At 39.1% G+C, this 19,294-nt stretch overlaps 1 protein-coding gene across 1 annotated transcript; it reads left to right on the top strand.

The window, feature by feature from the left end:
- The first annotated feature begins 5,691 nt into the window (after window positions 1–5,691).
- On the top strand, window positions 5,692–8,821 carry LOC110378502 (uncharacterized). The gene is made up of 3 exons (XM_049851104.2): window positions 5,692–5,824; window positions 7,114–7,191; window positions 8,551–8,821. The coding sequence occupies exons 1-3, from the start codon at window positions 5,771–5,773 to the stop codon at window positions 8,755–8,757; spliced, it is 339 nt and encodes a 112-aa protein (XP_049707061.2). The 5' UTR covers window positions 5,692–5,770; the 3' UTR covers window positions 8,758–8,821.
- The last annotated feature ends 10,473 nt before the right edge of the window (window positions 8,822–19,294 follow it).

The raw sequence follows: 19,294 nt of genomic DNA, 5'->3' as shown, positions 1-19,294 counted from the left end.
TCTTTTAAATAAGCGTTTTTTATCCTTTTCTGTGTTTCAATATTGAATCATATTGTCTACAAATGATTTACGATTGCAACATGATTGTAGAACAGACTACCCTATAGACCAAATGGCAGACCAATGGCACACCAATCAAATGTTATTGGAATCGATTGGTCCTATTTTAGTAGCCGAATGCCCGATACCACTGACCTCTATATTTACCACTGGACAGGCTGTTGTCAACGTGATTTTGTGCACGTTTGATAATCGCCATTTTGGCGCTGTTAGACGTAGCGAGTGTCCGTGGTACTAAAATTATTTTACAGTGAACCAATGAACAAACACTTCTCTCACAGCCATTTGAAATTATACGTCAAAATTAGTTCTGTGGACACTCGCTTAGACGATATTGGCGCTTCAAATGGGCACAAAAAAATTGCTGTCAAACGTACGGAATAGCCGGTCCAGTGTGTAATAGAGGTCAGTGCCCGATACGGTTAAAACTGCTTTTGCGATCAGATTGCTCTCCAGTTGTCACATTATTACATTAGCAGGATCGGGCCCCTGTTACTTGGTGAGCAGTAGTGTCTACACTCGGTATTGGTATACTCATGTAAGTTATGCTGCCCTGGTACAAGGAGAGAACAGTTGCATCCAAATTCCGTAATTGGTACATTATATACTCCAGTGATTTATGCTGTCCTAGTACTTTACTTCTGTGGGTCGGCCGCATTTTGTAAGTTGCTTTTTGTATAATCACCCGCGTCCCGGGGAAACTTCCGAACTTGGATAAAACATAGCCCATGTTCAGTGCAGTGAGTGTAGCTTCTTGCCAGTGAAAGGAGCATTTAAATTGGTTCAGTAGTTCCGGAGCCTATTCGCGTCAAACATACAAACAAACCAAAACTTTTCCATTTATATGATGATGTCCTCCCAGCCGATTATCGGCTACGGCGGCTGTTCTCATTTAAGGAGATCAGCCAACTGCGCAGGACATATTATAGTGCACAAGCATTTGCGCAGACACAGGGGCACTCCCTATTCCTTTCACTGTCATAACCCGATGGGACGGCAAACCCAACACGACCGGAGAGAGATCAGGCGCAGGACCGACATTTACGTGAACTCCGATGCACGGGTGTATCAATCACCAACTTTCAGGCTCCGGGCTGCTTTGTGAAAGTCTTCTAAAACCCACAAAGCGATTTCGGCCCGACTCGGGAATCGAACCCGAGACCTCGTGCTCAGCAGCCGCACTTGCGACAGCTAGACCAACGAGGCAGTCAAAATTCCATTTATTTATTAAACTACAGACAGACATATTAAATATTAATATTAATTATCCTTGTTTTTATCCTTATAACGTTAGGTACCGTTTCGGCGTATCATAGGGCGGCTCCCAAAATGACTACCTATTGAGCACAAAACGACAAAATTAAATCATATGTATGCGTTTAAATATATGTTCGATGTGGGTCGCTTGTTGAGAAATAAACACTTGTTTAACTGTATTTTTTATTATAATCTTCGCATTACATTACAATCTTTTTCATCTTACATCTTCACCTATCAAATCTTGACAACTCTCAATGACATTTCTCTTTAAAAAATCTAATCAAATCTATACTAAAGGCACTGTAAACGAGTTCCTATTCCACATATATTTAAAACTAGCTTTTGCCCACAACTTCGTTCGCGTGGAATAGTGACTACCTATAATATATCGGGTGTATCGTTCACAATCACATTAAATCATATCGCATATAGGTACTTTATGATATTCTATGGCGAATTGTAAAAAAAAATAACCTAATCCATTCAGTGGTTTAGCCACAGGAGTCATTTTTCGTTTTTATAATTTACAACATCATGTGTAAAGCAGAGTAAAGTTAGGAGTATCGTATGTTTTGATCAGTTGACAGATGTCAGTTTTCAAGGGAAAATTTCAGTTGTTTGTAATGACTGACATTTATACGGTGTTATAATTTTTGCACATTTTTATTCCATTTACTTTGTTTGAAAAAATCATTTTTTTATTTTTATGTATTTTTCTTTTATCTTTGTGTTAATCGACATATATTAACCAGTATATTAACGCATTTAATTTAATGTGATTATGAGCGACACACCCGATATATATATATAATATATATAGTGACTAAATAAAATTATTTCGGACATATAGCGCCATCTATTGGTCAAATCAAAAATCTGCTGGTAGTCACGGCAGATTTTTGATTTGACCAATAGATGGCGCTATATGTCCGGAATAATTTTTTTTTTTGTAATAAAAACTATCCTATGTCCTTTCTCAAGTTTCAAACTATGTCTGTACCAAATTTCACACAAATCGGTTCAGTAGTTTAGGCGTGAAGAAAAGACAGACAGACAGAAAGACAGACAGACAGACAGAGTTACTTTCGCATTTATAATATTAGTTTGGATGTTAGTTTGGATGTACTGAATTTACAGCCAGTTTCTTCATCAAAATTTAAAGCCAAAATAAAAGTCAAAGTAATGTCTAAAGTAAAAGTAACGGTTAAATTCAATTTTTCTATGAATTTTGCTGTCTGTAAAAATCACTCCTGTGGCTAAACCACTGAATGGATTAAGTTATTTTTCTTACAATTCGCCACAGAATATCAAATATATGTGATAGGATATGCCTCAACATGCGGAAGCTACTTGCACCGTGTAGACGTACTCTGTAAACTACACAAAAAACTGTAAGAATTTTCACTGTCCATGAAATATTTTTATTGAGCCTAAGTTACTATGGACGTCTGACATCCTAATCCTAACTAATATTATAAATGTGAAAGTAACTCTGTCTGTCTGTCTGTCTGTCTTTTCTTCACGCCTAAACTACTGAACCGATTTGTGTGAAATTTGGTACAGACATAGTTTGGAACTTGAGAAAGGACATAGGATAGTTTTTATTTAAAAAATAAAATAAAAAATAAAATTTATTCCGGACATATAGCGCCATCTATTGGTCAAACCAAAAATATGCCGGAAGTCACTATATCATGCGAACGAAGTCGCGGGCAAAAGCTAGTTGTTCTTTAAATTGTCATTGCTCTACTGCGCAAGAAAGAGGATAATGTTTTTAGTAATACATTTTGGAATCTCAATAATTTAATTTATAGAAGTGAATGCCAACTGTAACCGTCATATTTATTATTTATATCGGTTGGCAAATTAATCCACAATTTGTCCGGTGTTTTTACACTAGTGTTCGTGTGTTACAGCCAAAGTGATTAAATATATATTATACATAATGACTGGTCATTGTATATAATACCCAAATTGACTAGACAGTGTGATAGATTAATCACTTTATCTGGGTCTAATTCATAATAGCTGCTCAACGTTAGCCGAAGTAATTAATACCTATGGTATAATCGTTTGACTACTTACTAATTCTTAGAAACGGCTCAAGTTATTATCGACTCTTTTTATGATAAATCATCAAATGATTCCTCCCACTGTGGGAGAGCAGCGTGAGGGACTCAGAGAGCGTGAGCTTGAGCATGCAGCGTGAGGTCAGACGGGTCCGTGTCTCCCAGGAGATGGAAGGCCGATAAGGCACCCGAACTCATCGCACAGGCTCACGTCTACGGTGGCTGGGAGTCGTCTCTCTACCACACAGAAGGAGACGATGGCATCCCAGTACCTCTCGCCCCGGACCTTGGCTTGAACCAGGGCCGGGTGCGAGAGGTCGCCGCTGCCGACTGCCTCGGACACAGTCCGGGCCCTCGGTACAGTGGCCCGAGCCACACTTCAAACAGGGGACTTTTCGCTACTATTATGGTGTGCACTGTGCTAACTAGCCTTTTTCGAATTATATTAAGGTCAGCTACCAGGCACTTTAGTTAGTTAACATGAAATAATAATCTTTACCTACTTGTTTTATTACATTATCTAAGTCTATGGAGATATTATATAAAATTGCTAGTTAATGTGATTAATTCTGTGTCAATTATCACTTTATCCAAATTGAGTAGATATTATAAATAATAGCTAGATAATATGTATAATATGCGGACTTATTACTTTGGCTGTAACAGATACATTGAAATGCAGTCCGTCTGTCAGTAAAATATCAGTAAATTGGTACCTATAATTTTCAGTACAGTTTGGTGTTCATAAAAAAGAGAATATACCTAGAAGTAATTCAAACTTTTTGGTGTCCATTCGTTTTTTTTTAACTGATCGTAGATTTCAAATGAGGTGGTATGTTGTTATTATATAGAAAATAATCATCATGTATGTAGTGCGCACTCGTTATAATATAATGTCAAGGAAAATAATATTTAATTTGAAGACGCGTGAACATTAAACAGATATAGGTAACTACATTTAGAATTTTGACATGAGCCCAGGGCCCCCAGATCTTACTTATTTTCTAAAGGACAAAACTTACATGATAGGTTGGTATTAGTGATGATAAGTAAGTATAATGATAAGTACTGCAAACCTCTCCTACCTCTTTATGCTGTGCCCTACCGGGTCCATATTGTTTCTAATATATTCTTTAAACTTTATAAAAATACCACCTGTAAAGATTTGAATTTAGTGTGTTTAGTGCACGTATACATACTTGCTAGCTTAGAACGACGGCCAATTCTCAGTACTAGGTGCTAGGTACGGAAAAATTGTATTCACTTTACTTACAGTCTTAGGTCCGATTTTTACTTATGTGTAATAATTATGTACCTATACAATTTGAAGTGAAGCAGTTTGTTTTGCCCGGCACGTTAAATATCTACAGTATTAGCGCCTTGCAAAATATTTATAGCAAGTTGTGGTTTGGATATAAAACAGAACTTTTATCGTAGGCGTTGTTTAAAGTCTATCTGTCATAGTAGGTATGCTAACTTGAGACCAACGAGAGTTTTAAAAACAATTTCTCCAGAAATCCTAACCTTCTTGAACCAACCTATAGTCTGTTTTTTAATCTCGTAGACTAAATTGACACAACGCAAAATGACAAATTTACAAATAATGTTGCTAGCTCTTTTGTGCAGTGTTGTACTTACGATACCGGTTTGTTTAATCGTAACATTTTATGTATAATAGACGAATTTAATTTTCATTCAAAATTTTACATTTAAAATTCACGTAGGTACGTACACACGGCTGCACGACATGCTACAAACTGCCAGGGATATCTGACCACGCAACTCCATGCGTAATCATCAAGGATATGCCCATTATTTCAGGATAACTTATTGTAAAAAAACGATACCTGATTTTCGCTAAGTTTCGGTTGTGCCACATCACTAATTAAGAATTGCAATAAACTGACAACACTTGTAATGTCAGTTTAGTCTACAGATTAAAAAACAGACTATACTTAAAGGACTCGGTGCAATGTTTTTTTTACCAGGTAAAGGGCCAATCACGTAGGTACCTAGTAGGTGCAACGCCATCTAATATTTTCTTTGGAACTATGTTTTTTAAGAAAACCTCCCATTCAGGTTTGTGATTATATTATATTCGTTTCATTTTGAAATCAATGAACTGGATCAATCTTGCTGACAATCCATGGATACCACATTTTTTAAAACCAAAAATCAAACGAGAAAAATGTATCCTAAATGAACACGAACGCAGTCGCGAGCGAAAGCTAGTTTTTTATATATAAATGGCTAAAATGGTGACTTTATGTCTTTTTCTGATCATTGTGACAGCTTTCAGGCATAGTTTACAGGATGGTTTAAAAGCTCCGGAATGTGTGAGACTAGTACAATTTCCTGGAAAAACTGTCACTTTTGCAGTTATGTGGAACCCAGTGTTCAGTGACGATACATGTGATCCCATCTTAGGTTATATTGTAAGTAGAAAAGTAATATCTCTATGTAGTATAAAACAAAGTCGCTTTTTCTGTCCCTTTGTACGCTTAAATCTTCAAAATTACGCAAAGGATTTTGATCCTGTTTTTTTGATAGAGTGTTTGAAGAGGAAAGTTTATATGTATAATTACATCTATTAAATTGTGGGGAAATACAGTTATCACGTGCGAAACCAGGGCGGGTCGCTAGTTAGAAATATAGAGGTAATATTAAAATATAGAAAAACATTGTTGAAAGATTCTTCTAACCTACAGACAGGCATGTGTTGCTGGGGAGTTTGTAGCGCCACTTCTTCTTCCCAGCAAAAACACAAGGAAGTGGTGAAGGGTGGGCGTTTTGGGGACCGTCTTTTGTAAATTTCCGACGTTCGAAATGTGCTGTTTTACAGCCAAGTTTGAATAAACGATTTTTGATTTGACTAAGAGGTATGTTTTTGTTTGTACTTCCCGCCCGCAGTTTTACCTGCTTTCCACACATGGTCAAACCTATATTACATCCATAATTATTATTATTTATTACATATAACACTTTTAGACACTGGATGCAGGTCGCCTCCAACAGGTATCTGTGGAGATCTAAGAGGGAGGCCTATGTTCAGCAGTGGACGTCCTATGCCTGAGATGATGATGATGATGATGATGATGATGATGATTATATATAAATACATTTGACTCACTGAAAAAAGAGAGATAATGTACAATGGCGAGCTTAACCCAGTGTTGGGTTCTCTTCCAACCAACCTTAGAGTGAAAGAGTGATTTGATGCGGTAGGGCAAAATAATGTTAACATAGGCGTTTTAAAAGCATTTAAGTAAGATTTTTATATTCTACTTTATCTGTATAAAGTTGTTTACTCGTAACGCAAAAACGCAGGTGAAACCGTGGTGAAATAGTTAACTCAGATGATAGTAGTAATAATATCTACTATTAAAAAAAATAGTAACCATGGAGTTTTTTGCCCGTTCTTCTCCATAGGAAGCTACTTTTGGAATGGGCAACTAGAATCAAACCTATTTATAATGTTGACGTTCATAAGTGCTTGTAAAGTCCTAAAAGACTTTTTTTTAACGACGTCAAAAATCATCGAATGACCCCTCCCGCTGTGGGTTAGCAGCGGTGAGGGAGTGTCAGACTCTTACTGACTAAAACCCGTCGTGTTCCGTCGTAGGCCTTTTATGTACCAGGGCCGCGGTAGCTCTTTAGAACAATCCCGTAGCCCCGTAAATGACTTATTGACTTTGACTTTGATATTTAGTCTATCTTGTTACAGGCGTATTTGTGGGAGATCAAGAAAATTAAAGCGATCATTCATTGCAAGGGACAGCCAGAAATCGTGGATTATGGACCGGTAATTTTGTTATATATATATAGATAAAATGATAATACCTACATTTATTCAGCACAAACAATAACAGACACAAAGTTTACCAAAAAATTAAAAATAAAAAAGAAGTGGGTACACAATAAGAATTACCACGATATTAAAGACAAAAAAATATATACATGTCGGAGGCGAACATCAGGATGGCACTATCGTCCGACATCAGTTAGGGTAATCAAGCAAAGAGATAACTCAAAGAAACTCAAAACTCAAACGAACTCAAAAGTCAAACGTTTATTCAAATTAGTCAGAACAAAAGACAGCCCCCAAAACGCCCGCCCTTCGCCACTTCCTATGTGTTTTGGCTTGGGGAGAAGAAGTGGCGGAACAAACTCCCCAGCAACACATGTCTGTCTGTTAGGTTAGAAGAACCATTACAATACAAAAATCACAAGACACTTGGTTTAGGTACTACAACGCTAGGCAATAACACTAGGTACACTACACGTAACGATAGGCAGTTTCGAGATGTGCGCAGCACGACGACTCGACCAAGACTGAGCTCCGCGGACGCCACGCTGACCGCCACGACTCCACCAAGCGCGCCAAAATGTTGTTTCACCGGAAACGCCACCAGAGGGCGCGCTTGCGTGACGTTTAGTGTCGGTACTAATGACATTCTCCGCCATACATATTAGAGGTTCAGTGTGTCTTAAGGGTGCATCTACACGGTGCAAGTAGCTTGCGCATGTTGAGGTACATGCGCAGGTTACATGCATTTTATAAACGTACGGGTCCAGCGACTCGCGCATGTACCAAAGCAAGATACCCACCCGCGTGCTCTTGTCACTTGCGCATGTTAACTTGCTCCAGCTACATGTACCATGTAGACGCTACCTAAGCGACTGCCTATCTGACTTCCTCAACCCAGTTACCCGGCAACCCGATACCCCTTGATAAGACTGGTTGTCAGACTTACTGGCTTCTGACTACCCGTAACGACTGCCAAGGATGTTCAATGACAGCCGGTACCTACAGTTTTTAACGTGCCATCCGAAACACAGTCATTGTTCTCCAAGATATACTTAGAAAGTACATACAAACTTAGAAAAGTTGCATAGCCTATATAGCCATAGCCTGACCTGGAATCATGCCAACACTCATACTTGAGAGGTTGGTTTTTTACCTACTAGGCCTCTACGACCATTAGTCATCATCGTCATCATCATCATCTCAGGCATAGGACGTCCACTGCTGAACATAGGCCTCCCCCTTTGATCTCCACAGATACCTGTTGGAAGCGACCTGCATCCAGCGTCTTCCGTCGACCTTTATAAGGTCGTCTGTCCGACTATTAGTATTAACTAATTATTTAACCAATTACAGGAAGTTGACAATGACTTCATACGAGGCGGTTTGCCTGTGATCCGGTCAGTTCCAGCCGATTCTTGTATGGTGGTCTTCCGTAAACTGAAACCAGGAGTGGAATATGAAGCTAGAGTCAAGGCCTACACGGAGACCAGAGAGAGCCCATTTTCTTGCCCGTCCAGGCTTAAGGGTTCAATATTCAGGATGTGTTTTCCGGAACCGTGATCTCCCAGGGTCTTGATTTCTGCTAAGTTAATAAAGTGACAATTGGATAACAATGAGAGATTTTCATTTCTTAAAACTCTTTTACTAGCTCTTGACTAGATGGCGCTGACCCAGTACGTGAATGCAAGGAACGGAACGTTATATTCATAATTTTCAGGTCGTATAACGAAATGTTTTTGTGAAAATACGGAAATAAAATGGAATAATAGGACAAAAGAAGCCAGTTAGATAACTATTGGAATGTCCCGAGAGATTTTGAAAAGAAGAATTTATTTTGAAAAGAAATTGGCAGAGTCGCTACCGTAGTTTTTTTTTTTTTTGTTGTTTTCTTTTATGTTTATTATTTCTTTGTTTCTCCTGGCAATTCTAATGTGTATGTATGTGTGGGAGAACTAGTACTAATCAACGGTAAAAAAAGGACAATTTAAATATTCATAATAATTTATTAAATTAATTTACTTAAACACATCTACTAATCACAGCGAATAATTAGGCACAAAATAAATAGGCGGTAGAACAGCAATTCGACAGTATAAATAAACATGAGTAGGTAATATTACCTGACAGTTCAGAGCACTATCGTGCCGTGTCCGCAGTCGAACAACTTCTGATCTGTCGACATTTTTTTTTTATTTATGGCATCTCGCAGTTCAGCCTAGGAGGCCGTGTACTGCTTAACCGGACTTTTCCCTGTGGATGCCTAGAATTTAAGGCCTCCAGCCAGGGGCGTAAAACAACTTATAAACTAAGCGACTGCGCTAAGGACCTCGGCTTAGGGCGTCGCTGGGGAGGCAGCAAGGGACAGGCTGGATCATATGATCATTATTATTAAATGGGGAATTTAAAGCTACTGGCTCAGCTCGCGGGCTGGCTCGATGAGCAAGGGTCGGGAGGACAGAGAACGGGACGTCGCGGCGGACCTCGGCGGCGAGGTTTGTGTTTGTGTAATCTGTCGACACGTGTGCGCCCCACTTTTATACTACGATTCGGTAGTAAGTGGGGGTAACAAGAAATCAAATACAATACTTTCATAAACCGGAAGTTGATTAAAAAAATACATTAAACAATTTTAAAATAATAAAAACGTGTTTACTCTCACACGGCCATTCTGACGAGCAGCCTATGGCTCGCGAACATAATATCTAAGAAACGATTATTACCAATCAGTAGTAGGAAAAACAATCGGAAATCTTTTAATGGTCAAATCTCATGACCCTACTGCCAAATCTCATGGCTAAAAATATTGACCATTATACCAATTCACATGATGATCAATACTAGTCAACTCACATGACTGTTGCGCCAAATCACATGGCAATCAAGTCTGGTCAAATCACATGACCGTAACGCCAAATCACATGGCAACCAAGTCTGGTCAAATCACATGACCGTAACGCCAAATCACATGGCAACCAAGTCTGGTCAAATCACATGACCGTAACGCCAAATCACATGGCAACCAAGTCTGGTCAAATCACATGACCGTAACGCCAAATCACATGGCAACCAAGTCTGGTCAAATCACATGACCGTAACGCCAAATCACATGGCAACCAAGTCTGGTCAAATCACATGACCGTAACGCCAAATCACATGGCAACCAAGTCTGGTCAAATCACATGACCGTAACGCCAAATCACATGGCAACCAAGTCTGGTCAAATCACATGACCGTAACGCCAAATCACATGGCAACCAAGTCTGGTCAAATCACATGACCGTAACGCCAAATCACATGGCAACCAAGTCTGGTCAAATCACATGACCGTAACGCCAAATCACATGGCAACCAAGTCTGGTCAAATCACATGACCGTAACGCCAAATCACATGGCACGGGTACGATTGTCAAACACAACGATGATCGTTGGCCAGACGACCACTGTTATGTCGAACAATCGCCCCCGAATGTAAACAACAAACAAGCTATCAAATACGAAATTTAATCAGAGCTATCTAACGAATCAGTTAATTCACATCCCATGTCTGGACTAACAGAACTTATCATGGGATACATACAACTCAGTTCCAGTTTTATGCATTTTTACTGTGTAGGTATCTATCATTATATGATGTATGAGGGCGCGGGTTCGATTCCAGGTCAGGTAAGTACCAATGCAACTTTTCTAAGTTTGTATGTACTTTCTAAGTATATCTTAGACACCAATGACTGTGTTTCGGATGGCACGTTAAACTGTAGGTCCCGGCTGTCATTGAACATCCTTGGCAGTCGTTACGGGTAGTCAGAAGCCAGTAAGTCTGATACCAGTCTAACCAGGGGGTATCGAGTTGCCCGGGTAACTGGGTTGAGGAGGTCAGATAGGCAGTCGCTTCTTGTAAAGCACTGGTACTCAGCTGAATCCGGTTAGACTGGAAGCCGACCCCAACATAGCTTGGGAAAAAGGCTCGGAGGATGATGAGGTATCTATCATTATATGATCATTATCATGTATCTCTATAATGACGCATGGACCTCGAAACTTACTGTCAAGTTTGTTAAATAAAATTCAGACAACAACTCTCATTTCACTTCGCTATTCAGTCTCACTTCGCATTCGGTTCAAAACGTTCTAACAGTCATCTCATACTTGATCTGTCAAAATCTCGAGGTTAATTTAGTTCAACTCGCAAACACGCTCACAAGAGTAGCGATAGCGTAGTTTGAGAATGCCAATCACGAAACTTACGGCGGATTCAGATGCGAAGTTTAGAGTGAAGTCTTATAGAATCACACTGCTGGTATGTTACTACAGCACTTTTCGAGTGCTCTTACTACTACTCGAATTCATTATAAGATGGTTTCAAATGAACTTTAGCGATTTCCTATAAAATTTCACGACACTAGTTGCACGGGACCATACTGTTGTTCCCATGGAGAATAATCGGCAAGAAACCCCATAGAAGATACCTATCATATTATTCGTACTCATCATTATCTACGTATATTACAATGAAAGCAAAAGCCTTAGAAATTGCTACACAATTCAGTTTCGGTTTCTTCCGCTCAAATTAGACGAACAAAATCTTCTTCAAGAAGAATCTCACTGCTGCCACTCCAAGATTAAAACGCTGTTTTGTCGAAGCTATTTTCCTCCTAAATCATTCCGTTTGCTGTATCTCGATTACTATTTCTACCTACGACTAAGCAGAGTCATCCTCGCTAGATCTGAAGACATCATTCTCGAAGAAAAAAAATATAAGCTCGATTGGTATGCGGTACGTTGCACTGAACCTGGTACTATTTGCTACTCAATCAACATCAACAACAACGATCTGAAGACAGTGACAGGTAGTGGATAGATGCGGGCTGCCCAAGACCTGGATGGATGACGTTCACTGGAAGAGACTTACGTTCAACAGGGGACGACCATAGACCGGTATGATGATGATTATAATGAACTTCTATGAGCTCGTCGCGCAACGTTCGAATCATTCTCTACAAGCGCAAATAGACCTACTCCCCTGACACATCCTTCCTACGCAATCACGAGCTGCACTACCACCAGTTACGGATTTCATGAACAGCAACACCTTTCAAACGAAGAAACCGGTCACATCAGCTGCCAAGCATGAAATAAAAGAAAGATCCAACAGTTAGTCCAACTTTCAAATTGTTAATTACAACTACGATTGTCACTCGCACGAACGCCTTCCACTCGACAGGCTTTACATGACCTTTGTGTCCCTTAACCGATTTATCAGCCCATCCTGGTTTTCTAGGAACCACAGTAACGCGACACTAACTGTACTCACACAGATTTACACGAGTCTCTTCCTGATCACCACGCTGCTATCGCACAGGCCAACGGGTCTTTTCCAAGTCACCCCGATACCCATCATAGGTACAGCATAACACAAAAAAACACTAAGTAGGCGTAAGAAGTAACAACACCTTGCCAACAAATCTATAGTCTGACGTATATTGAATTATTCTATGTAACTGAAAGATATTAATCAGAACCCGTGGACCTAGTTCTCAGCGTCGGTGATTCCACTAGTTAACTACCACTGACAATAATGGTGTGCCAGCTGATTGTTGACCACGGCGGTCGTATAATTAGCCCTTATTACGAGATCAGCCAGCCGCGCACATTATAGTGCGCAGACACAGATGTACCCTATTCCTTCAATCTCATAGCGACAGCCTAACACAACCAGAGTGAAACCACAAGGAGGACCGACATCAATGCGCTCTCCAATGAAGGGTGCCTTGTGAAAATTTCCAAAACCAGCAAAGCGAGCTCGTCCCGACCCGAGACCCCGCGCACAACAGTCGCACAAGTAAACCAACGACGCAGTTCATATCTACCAATACCACTAGTCAACGAGGCAGTTCCACGTTTAATAACCTCGTGTAAAAAATAACCTCAACTTAAAACTATGGATTGAACAATGGATTGGTCTCACCGGGTTTTCCACTCAACGTGCGTGACGATCGCACATCGCTATGGCGCGCAGTATAGCAAAGCTTTCGCGTACGTGAAGCCACGGAGATGTTCGAGCACCAACACTCCGACCTCACAATGACACGTTGGGCTCCTGGCAGGCAGCTGGGATGCCCCATTCAACGTCGTAATTGAAACATGAAGAAAAAAAAAAGACAAATTCGGTTAATTTTCTAGCATACCTTCAATAACTAGCTTGACATGTAACAATGGAAACCGATACCATTACCATAACCGTGGTTACCATATTGCACCTTCACTGAAATTCTTAATAAATCTTCTACTACAAACTCCATTTTAAATTATCGACTTCCATTTTTTTTATTTTTAGTGGGTAGGCAATTTATCTTCACGTGGCGAGTTCTCCCGAAATCAGTCTGGTCATTCACCAACCAACCAACATCATGTTGCAGTACGAGATTCACCACCCAGGATTCTTCCTTGTGCTTGCCTGGCTTGATTCAATGCGACAGCAGTGTTGCATCAGGCGTATCAACTTTTGCCACTAGAATCTTCACATTTTGAACACGTGGGCGATGCAGGGCAATCCTTAACAGATGTGGGCATTCGGATTGTATCCCACTTCTGATGTCGGCGTCAGGATCCGACATCGTTAAATTAAAACAAAGAGGTCTTCACACAATCACTTGGTTTATTCCAATTAACACAATATTAGTCACTACAATTATTTATCACGAATTTGTGGGAGGTGTGCACTCGGCAACGGTCGGTGAACGAATGACCCGAGTCGTTTTTTTTTTTTTGGTATGGCATCTCGCAGTTCAGCCTAGGAGGCCGTGTACTGCTTAACCGGACTTTTACCCGAGTCGTGCGCGCGCGCCGCTTTATATAAGGTCCACCGTTGACAGATCGACGGTTGACACATCGACGGTGGCGCCGTCATATATAAAATCAAAATACTTTTTTAAGATACAGTGTTAATGCAAAACAAAGATTGGTAGTAACATTACGATTTCTTGCAACAGGGAATTTATACCAAGATTTTAAATACAGTTCTCTAATATCTCAATAGATATGGCCTTATAAAGTTCGATTATATGACCTAAAACGTCTTTTTCTTTCGTCGCCATTCTCAATTTTTTAAATAACAAACGGCATGCGACATATTGACACATCCACTCGCCGAAAGTGCTGCACACCGACTAAATTGACTAAATGCGATCATACTTTCCTAAATTCGACTCTAATTAGATTTCTAAACTATTAAGTGAGTCAGTAGACGTACTTTTTCCTAAATTTAGAAACCTACCTTCCTGAATGAGATTACATTTGTCTGAATTTAGTGACTGAATCATTTAGACGACTGAATTTAGTCAAATGTAATAAGCCCTTTAGGCTGTACGCTAAGACCTAAGAAAAGATGGATGGATTGCCTGAAGGGTGTGAGTGTCAGTATGACGAGTGACAGGGGAAAATGGAAGAGGATGACATATTGCGCCGAAGCGTATTTACAGACTGTACCCAGAATTACGGCCACTACTTCTACCTGTCTGGATAACATATTTAGTGACACTGAGGCCTCCAATAATTTAGTCATCAACCATCTTACGTCTGACCACTGTGGACAAAAAGTTAGTTTTCCCATGTTAGTTCACACTGAGCCACTTAAAATAGAATGCAGACCCTATTCAGTTAGTCGTTGTGTTAGATTTAAAAGTAATGTTACAAAAAATCTTGAACCTTCTATTCTTGCTAATGACGATCCTAACACCAATTATACATCTCTCTTTGGTGTCATACAGAATGAGTTCAATTCTTCATTTAAGACCAAAACCTTAAATATTAAAGGTACCTCGGCCAAATTCAACCAATGGGCCACTCCAGGTATTTATATAAGTAGAGCGAGACTATATGAGTTATACGGTATGAAAACTTGTCAATTTGACGATAACTTTGTAAACTATGTTAGACAATATTCCAAAATATTTAAAAAGGTCTGTAATTTTGCAAAATCAAAATTTTTAAGTGATTCTATTAAAAACTCCTCAAATAAAATCAAAACAACCTGGAGAATTATAAATAATGAAACTGGCAAGTCAGTGAACCAGAACAACAAGTTAGAGATTAAACTGGACGACAAACTTGTTAGTAATGCGGCTGATGTAGCCAAAGCTTTTAATGAGTTCTTTGCGGATATACCTGTAACCACGACTCGCTCCTTAAATTCATCTTCAACTGACGCTGAACAGCTTATGCGTGCTATTGTGCCTCAATGTAATTCTTTGTTTAGTTTTGAGCACGTTACTCCAATGGATGTAATTAATGTTTTTAAAACTCTTAAATTAAAAAATACGGGGGATTTTTGGGACATTTCCATCAAACTATTAGGTAATATAATTGACGTCATTGCTCCTTACCTTGCTATAATATTCAACAAGTGCATTGACACTGGTGTTTTTCCTGACCTCATGAAACACAGTAAAGTCATACCTCTATTTAAATCAGGCAATAAGTCAGACATTAGTAATTTTAGACCTATTTCTATCTTGCCTGCCTTTAGTAAAATTTTCGAAAAGTTAATACTCAAGCAGTTACTACGATATTTCAATTTAAATAGCCTCCTTCATACAGAACAATATGGCTTTACCAAAGGTCGTTCTACCACAGATGCTGGTGTTGCACTTTTAAAACATATTTATAACGCATGGGAAAATTCTCAAAATGCTATTGGAGTCTTTTGCGACCTTTCCAAAGCTTTTGATTGCGTCCATCATGATACACTTTTACGCAAATTACGGTTTTACGGAGTCCAAAACGGAGCTCTCAACGTAATAGAATCGTATCTGCAACATAGATTGCAATGTGTAGATGTAAATGGTGCTAAATCATCAGGCCTTCCAGTTCAGCTAGGTGTGCCGCAAGGCTCTATATTAGGTCCATTCTTATTCTTAGTGTACATTAATGATTTACCTTACCACCTCAAAAATATCTGCGATGTTGTATTATTTGCAGATGATACATCTCTTATCTTCAAAGTTGACAGAAATAGAGAGCAATTTGACGACGTAAACAGTGCACTCTCAACAGTTACGCACTGGTTTACAACAAACAATTTAGTACTAAATGCTAAAAAAACAAAATGCATTAAGTTCACTTTGCCTAATGTAAAAAACCTAGGTCCTAATGTTATCCTAAACAACGAAGTTCTTCAAACCGTTGCATCTACCGTGTTTCTGGGTATAACAGTTGATACAAAACTTCAGTGGGGTTCACATATTTCTAGCCTCGCGGGAAGGCTTAGTTCTGCTGCCTATGCCGTCAGAAAAGTCAGGCAGTTCACTGACGTCGACACTGCGCGATTAGTGTATTTCAGCTATTTTCACTGCGTCATGTCCTACGGTATTCTATTGTGGGGCAAAGCCGCTGATATACAGAACATATTTATTATCCAAAAACGTGCTATTCGTGCAATATACAAGTTAGGTACCAGAACTTCCCTCAGAGAGTTGTTTAAAGAGATTGGTATTCTCACTGTGGCATCACAGTTCATCTTTGCCAACATTCTGTATATTAGACAGAACCTACATTTATATACCAAGAAAAGTGAAGTCCATAGCATTAATACTAGAAATAAGCATAAACTGTGTGTACCCTATCACCGGCTTCATAAAGTGCATGACTCATTTCTGGGTTTAGGTATTCGTTTTTATAATAAGCTCCCTCTGCCCTTACTAGAACTGCCGTTTAATAAATTCAAAGTACAAATTAAGGCTGTTCTTATAAAAAAGGCATACTACACCATCAATGATTATTTGAATGATAAAAATAGTTGGTCGCCATGATGAACGCAAGACAGCTATATTATTTGGATAATTTTAATTTCTCCCATTTAATCTCTTTGACTCAATGACATTTATTTTGTTTTTATTCATTATTATTTTTTTTTTTTTTTAATGTTTTTACATTATTGACAAGATACATTCTTTGTATTAATTCTTTGTTTTGGATTTTAGTAAATAAGGACCACTACTTCGCGAGAACTGATAATTTGATCTTGATATTGAGTTGTGTAGCAGTGAGTACGTCATGCTCCCTTAGACGGCACTGCTTGCGGTAGCGTCGGCGGTCGGGTTGCCTCCCTCCCTCAAAAATGCGCGAGGGGGGCGATGGCTGATCCTCGCGTTATGCTCGTGAACGGGTGCTGCTTGTGGTGCCAGGTCGTCTTACTGACTATATAATAGTTTTTTTTTTTAATTTTGTAAACTCATTTTATTTTGCTTATGTTCTGGCTGAGCGGTCTAATTTACTAGTTTACAAAAGAATAGCACATGTAGGTGGGCACTCCCTTAAATCCTATTAAGTGTAAATAATTGGAGGCTATAATTTTATTTTCATCAAACTTATTAAATGCTTGAGTTAGTTAAGGTATGTAGGGTGAGTGCTAGCTAGCATGTGGTGTATAATTAATTTTTTTACTGTAATTTTGTGTCAATATTGCATATTGTCCTCTATTGTGGAATACAAATTACATTGTATACAAATGTACATATCAAACATTGTTTAAGGTTCTTCTAACCTACAGACAGACATGTGTTGCTGGGGAGTTTGTTGCGCCACTTCTTCTTCCCAGCAAAAACACATAGGAAGTGGTGAAGGGTGGGCGTTTTGGGGGGCTGTCTATTGTTAATTCCTGACGTTCAAAAAGTGCTGTCTTGCAGCCAAGTTTGAATAAACGAATTTTGATTTTGATTGATTTTGATTTTGATTTTGATTTTGTACATAGCCAAAACGCATCCATAGGAAACTGCTCGCTGATACTTTGTAATGCTGTTTTTTAATTTGTGATTTCAAAGTATACACGAATTTTGCGTACTGCTCGCGTATAATTCGTAGCTTAGACGTGCACATGCATCTTTCCAATTTATACACGGTCAAATTTAACTATACAAAATTTATATTAGGTAAAGTATTAAATAAAAATGGCTTTGAATCTGAGTTTGTTTATTAAAAATGCTAATTAAACAGGCTTCTTTTTAATATCATTATTCGCCCCCAAAAATGTATGTTGCCTTCTAAATTATTAAGTCAGCCACAATCAACGAGCATCTAAATAATACTATCTTAGCCACTAGTTATCTTCTAAGTAAACCACTCCAAATACAACTCAGCATGATGTTTATTTTTAGCATCTTTTGTAGCAGGCATTCTAACAGTAAACTTCTAAAATACTATTAAATGACATCATAAAATATATTTAATTAGCTTCTAATTTTTTAACTCAGAACGTTTAAAATGTAAGCAAGCAACAGCTTATCGTCGCAGATGGTTTTCACGCTCACCACCGCAGCTTCGGCTTGCTGGCCGGCTCTGCCGGCCAGCCTCAGCCGCGTCGGCGGGCGTTAAAACTACCTGCGCTTCAGCTCGCAGGCCGCCTCACCCCTCCGCGCCTACGCGGTTTTGAATTGCACTCTAGGGGTAGGGCAGACAAGACTACGTGGAGTCGGTTTCGCAGTGATTCGTTTTCGTCACTAAATTAAATTTTTAATACAATGTTTTTTAATTGGACGAGCATTATTAATATTTAAATTAACATTAAATGATAGGTCGTGTTTTAATCAAAATGGCGAGCATGCAACTGCTCGCGAATAGATTGGAATCGTAAAGTTTTTCGCGGCTATTCCAATGTATACACGATTAGTTTGCGTGCGGACTAGCACTGTATATTATGGAACAAAGCAAGATACTTTGGCCACTACAAAATATATGCGAGTATTTGCGTATTGCTGCTGTATACATCGGAAGACTTTGTATAAAAAGTGAATTCCAATCTATTCGCGACTAGTTTCACACGCTTGCGTACTAGCCATGTATATACTGTAAATACGCTGCGCCGAACCCATTTAAAATTGGGAACAGGGCAGGAGGAAGAAGAAGAAGTCAGGCCGCACGCCTATGTCAGACTTTTTGTAGGACAGATAATTAATCGGGCTGAATTTTTGAAGGATTTTTCTGACCGAGTTTTCTACCAGTGTTTTCTATTTTTCACCGATTTATCGGACGTGGTCGGACAGCCTTATTACGTCTATTTATTTTTATTGTATAGGGTTTCAAAATAAAAAAGAAACACAAAAAC

The sequence above is a fragment of the Helicoverpa armigera genome, chromosome 29 (assembly GCF_030705265.1).
Source record: "Helicoverpa armigera isolate CAAS_96S chromosome 29, ASM3070526v1, whole genome shotgun sequence".
Lineage (NCBI taxonomy): Eukaryota > Metazoa > Arthropoda > Insecta > Lepidoptera > Noctuidae > Helicoverpa > Helicoverpa armigera.
The sequence above is the reverse complement of the archived record's forward strand: the minus strand, read 5'-3'. Positions and strand labels throughout refer to the sequence as shown.